At 36.3% G+C, this 5,232-nt stretch overlaps 1 protein-coding gene across 1 annotated transcript in view; it reads left to right on the forward strand.

Moving 5' to 3' along the window:
- Nucleotides 1–4,732, forward strand: part of SOAT1 (sterol O-acyltransferase 1) — a 77,954-nt gene extending 73,222 nt beyond the window's left edge. The window contains exons 12-15 of the mRNA XM_006887729.1: nucleotides 601–699; nucleotides 1,390–1,525; nucleotides 2,089–2,234; nucleotides 4,676–4,732. Coding sequence (XP_006887791.1) covers nucleotides 601–699; nucleotides 1,390–1,525; nucleotides 2,089–2,234; nucleotides 4,676–4,732 — 438 coding nt within the window. The remainder of the gene's footprint in view (nucleotides 1–600; nucleotides 700–1,389; nucleotides 1,526–2,088; nucleotides 2,235–4,675) is intronic.
- Nucleotides 4,733–5,232: the final 500 nt, after the last annotated feature.

Raw genomic sequence — 5,232 nt, forward strand, 5'->3', positions numbered from 1 at the left:
GAGGAATGTGGCATCAGGATTGTTCATCAACAACCTGCGTTATGCAGTGAACATTAGAAACTGAAGTTATTTGATTATTTTCCTTTCATTCAATGTTGCACTTTTCTCCCTGCCTCTCCCCACCCCCACCCCGCCCCAGTACACTCTTCTCTTTGAAAAGTTCCCCCATTGTTTTACAATCCCTCCCCCCAGGTCCACTCCATTATGCAGCCTTCATTCTGGACCCCTGTCATGATAATAATACCTAATCACATATCCCTTTTAAACAGTTTTCTCCCTCATCTGTTTCAATGCAGTATACATTATTGAATCCATCTTTCTCAGTCTCCCTCCAACATACTTGTAGGGATTACTAGAATACCCTATAACTTGTGTAATAATGTTACCACAGTACTTTAGGGACATATAGAACTAATGCCTTACTAAACACTGTTAACAAAAATGCCTTCTTAAGACTTTTCTGAAATCACAACAATTTATTGTAACATCCTCTGGATACCAAATTCTCTGAGAGTGTGTATTCTTTATGAATATGCAAGGAACTTTTTGGGATTGTTTTGGCTTTTAATTTAGGTTAATACTTTCACTTTTTTCCTTTAGGACTGGTGGAACTCTACATCGTACTCTAACTATTATAGAACCTGGAATGTGGTGGTTCATGACTGGTTGTATTACTATGCTTACAAAGACTTCCTCTGGGTAAGCACAGGATTTAGTTAACCGTTTAAAGACTGGAGATTCTTTACGCATGTGTCTCTCATTGAAGAGATGTAAAATCAATACTTCAGGTGTTTCTCCGCTTCATAGAGACATGTCTTCATGATGTTCTTTAAAGCAGAATGTATTTAGAAAGATGAAATACAATTTTTAATCTTCTAGTTGATTAATCCTTGTGTCCCTGCATTGTATTTTTTAACTGTTATTTAAGGGAAGCATTTGGCTAAGTTATAGCATGTTGTAATACAAAAAGCATTGCATTTGTGGGCTAGTTTTGTCATTTAACACATAGAAAAAGCTTACCCTTTCTAACCCTTATTTTTGTACCTGTAAAAATAATACAGTCTTCTGTCATAGTCCACCATATAGTATTAAGAGATTATCATTTCATGTGTTTGTATTTAAAAGATGTTTGTCAACAAGACAGACTTGCAATTCCAGTTTCCCCATATTGTTGGTAATGTTTTTGAAAAGGCCTCATTTTAGCAACATGAATGTAAAACCTTACATTCTAAATTTTTAAGCTCAGTGTAATTAATAAGGGATTTTAACGTAAGAGTTGTAACCCTTATAATTAATGTTTTATTAGGATTTTTAATTGTGATTTTAATGAAAGTTTGCTGGAAATTTGCATTTTCATTAGTTTTTAAAGGTTTTTTCTTTCTTTCTAAGTTTTTCACTAAGAGATTCAAATCTGCTGCTATGTTCGCTGTCTTTGCTGTGTCTGCTGTAGTGCATGAATATGCCTTGGCTCTTTGTTTGAACTTTTTCTATCCGGTGCTGTTCGTGCTCTTCATGTTCTTTGGAAGTAAGTATCTAGGCATACAGGAATACTAGCCGTATGCTGAAAAACAGACAAAAAAAATTTATTAAATCAATGTAAAAAAGTAGATAGTATATAATAATACATCTTAAGACAGTTATTTTCAGGTGGTAGGAACATTGAATATCTGAATAATTATAGTCAACTCTTTTGACATATTTATAGTTTGAAGCAGAGAAATGTAGATAACCTTGTAAAACCCATTGAGGCCCCTCATTTGATAGATCAGCAAAACTACTCATATAAACAGCGTCTCCATTCATATACTCCTTTCACCAGAAAATGGGCCATTTTTAGAGTAAGCAAGAGAGGCTAATTAGAATATTAATAATTTCATAATCTATATTTTCATCTTTTTAATATTTTGATCATTACTCACTAAACTACAACTACAAAGCTTTGGTTTTTATTTCTTTGAATAGGTGGGGCTGTAAAATATGTAACGAAATAATAGATATTCATTGTGATTATTCAGAGATAACAGCAGATTTCTGAGACTCCTCAACTCCTGATTGTTTTGATAATTTTTTTTTCTTCATATTCTTAAGTGGCTTTCAACTTTGTTGTAAATGACAGTCGGAAAAGGCCAGTTTGGAATATTATGATGTGGGCTTCCCTTTTCGTGGGTCAAGGAATCATCCTGTGTTTTTATTCTCAAGAGTGGTATGCACGTCAGCATTGTCCTCTGAAAAATGTGAGTCCTCAATTAGACTACACTTGAAAAGTAAACCTATTTATCCTTTCTTTGTAAGATTTTATGCATAATATTGTCAGGGATATTAGTGGAGGTTAAAATAAGTTAAGTGTTGTGGGGAGGGAGGGAGGGAAATAGAAAATCATTAGTTTATTATATAACCAGCCTTACTGTGTGGTCCTTGAAAATGATCCTTTCTTTGGTTTGTTCTTTTCTGTTGACTCTTTTCTCTTTTACTGTCCCCATCCTCTTTGATTTTGTTTTTAACGACAGAGAAAAAAACCTCTTCTCTTTTTTCCTTCCTGTCTCCTGAAAATGTATTTTCCAGAGTTTTCGTTAACAGTATGTCTATTTCTTTCAACTTTCCATTACCCAAAATATGTTACCCCTTCCCTCCTGAAGTAGTATGATCTTGGTAAAATGTACAGACAACACTGATACGCCGAGGGTGCCATCTGCCTCTTATTGCTGCTCTTGTTTCTTTCTCATCTGCTTGTTTCATTTAGCCTTAAGACTTTGCTTTTAGATATGTGTAGATGACTCCCAGATCTAAATTATTAGTCCTAATAATAGTCTACTAATTTTGGCTTTTTTGAACACATTTACCCAAGTGTGTCCCAAGGGCACTTAAAACTGAAAAGGCACACAATCTAATTAATTCCTTCTCTCCCAAAGCCTTTATTCTTTCTCTGTCCTATTTTTGTTATATTAACACTAACTCTCTGTCCTCCTCCATGAATCCATTTTGTGTGTTTGAAGTAACTATTCTGAATTCTAAACTCTTTTAAATTTGTTTCTCTGGCTGTACTGATCTTTACACTCAGATCTCTATAGAAGGAAGCTCTGGTGGCGCATAGTTCATGATGAGTTGCACTGCTAACCAGAGGTGATGCCTCAGGTACTTTGAATCCACCAGTGACTTTGCAGGAGAAAGAAGACCAGTCTCTTCCTGTGCTATTTGCAGCCTCCAAAAAACCAGCTGGAAGGTCAGCCAAGAATCATTTCCAACTCAGTAGCAATAAATTGAATATCAAAACTCATGAAGTGTTTTTACATTTTTTTCTGCATTTTTTTTTCCAAATAGTAAACTTTCATAGTGCTTCATGTTTTTCTCCTTTAGATCATATGTTGTTATTGTTGTTATGTACTGTCAAGTCAAAACCATCTCATAGCAGGTTTTCAGACACTTTAAGTCATATGGGAAAAGATGGAAAAGATAGCCCATCTTTCTTCCTTAGAGTAGTTGGTGGATTTCAACCATGTGCCTTCAAATTGACAGTGCCACTCCTTACCACTAGGCCCTGAGCTTTCTTTTCATTGAACAGTAGTAGTTTTAAGCCCTGTTCGGGGGAGGGGGCGGGGGGAGGGTGCGCGCGCACACACACACAACCATTCTTACCCTGCAATCATTTAGACTGTAGGCTGTTAAAAGAAAAAGGCAAGGAATGGAGGAGAGTTCCTATTTGAAGTTTGGTTATAAACCTATGCAGTTCTGTGATTATGAGTTTATTAGACCAAAAAAGGTTCATAAAGCCTTTAAATTAACTTCAGTTCATACTGTAAATAAAATTCCCGGACACATTTTAATTAGCTGTTTATATCTTGAGGGCAATTGAAATACTGGAGAGAGATTTTAAGAATGCACAAATATATGAGTCTCTGAGTGATACGAATGGTCAATGTGCTTGCAGTCAGTCATGAGAACTCTTATGTGGAGCATAGTTCTGCTCTGAGGCAGGTTGTCATGAGTTAAAATTGAGTTCACAACAAAAGAAACCTAAAACAAATTAAAATAATGAAACAACATTTAATGCCCCTAGAGAGCTCTGGTGGCCTAGTGGTAAGGAATTGCCCTGCCAACCCAGAGGCATGAAGTTCATATCTACCAGTTGCTCCTCAGAAACCCACTGGAAGGTCAGCTATGCGTCATTTCAACTCGATGGTATGCAGAAACAGCCCCTCTCCCACAAAGAGCCTGTTAAAGCATAGGTTAAATGCTCAACTCTAATTAAAATACTGACAGTTTAATCCTACCCCATGCCTCCATTGCCACTGAGTTGGAGCCAAATGTTGAGTTGTTGTTTGTTTGTTTTTAATTTTATTAACTTTAATGAACATTTACAGAGATTTTGGATTTTCATTCATTCGTTGTTGCACTATTTTCTCTACCCCCTCTCCCACCCCCAATTCGTTCCTCTCTTTGAAAAGCAAAAGATAAGCTTCTTCGTTGGAACCAATTTGTAACTCATCCTCTAGAAGGTTTTTAGTAGGCTATATACTGCACAGGAGGTGACTGTGTTTATTCTGCAGAGCTGTTGGTGATTGGTGCCGCTTTTGGTTAGCAGCACAACTCCCCACCAGAACTCCTTATATTAACCCTAGAGACAATATACATTGTACACAAATAAACTATCCTGTATTTTTTTTTCTTCCTCCTGTAGCCTACATTTCTGGATTATGTCCGACCACGCACCTGGACTTGCCGTTATGTGTTTTAAGAGGCTTCAACTTTTCGTTTCTTGTCACTGAAGACTAAATGGTCTGCCTGTTCCAGGGCCAACAGCTGTTTCCAGCAGTTAACTGATATTGTCTGTGATTTGGACTACTCCAGGGTTTACAGATGGTTCAGGTCATTTTTAGGTCACATGAAGTTAAGAGCCTGGGATACTATTCAGTTAAATAAGGTGTTTCCCTCCCTCCTTTGGAGAAGGGACATTTAATAGTGGAAGTAATGGCTAATTTTCTGGGTCAGCTTAACCCTTGGTCATTACAACTGTGCATATTTTGTTTCTTGGCTCACATTTTCTTGTCTTTTGAAGTAACCAAAACTCTTAATGAAGAAATTGTTTAAGTACCTCTGACATAGAGGTGTTGTGTTTTGTTGTTTGTTTGGGTATTTTCTTTTTTTGTATGCACATGTTGGAATGTTTACTAATTAAAAAAATCAGTTAGCAAAAAGGAAATAAGAAATTGTTATGATATCTGCTTGAGTACACCC

The sequence above is a fragment of the Elephantulus edwardii genome, unplaced genomic scaffold, assembly GCF_000299155.1.
Source record: "Elephantulus edwardii isolate Elephantulus edwardi_28Jun2011 unplaced genomic scaffold, EleEdw1.0 scaffold00061, whole genome shotgun sequence".
In the NCBI taxonomy this organism is placed as follows: Eukaryota; Metazoa; Chordata; class Mammalia; order Macroscelidea; family Macroscelididae; genus Elephantulus; species Elephantulus edwardii.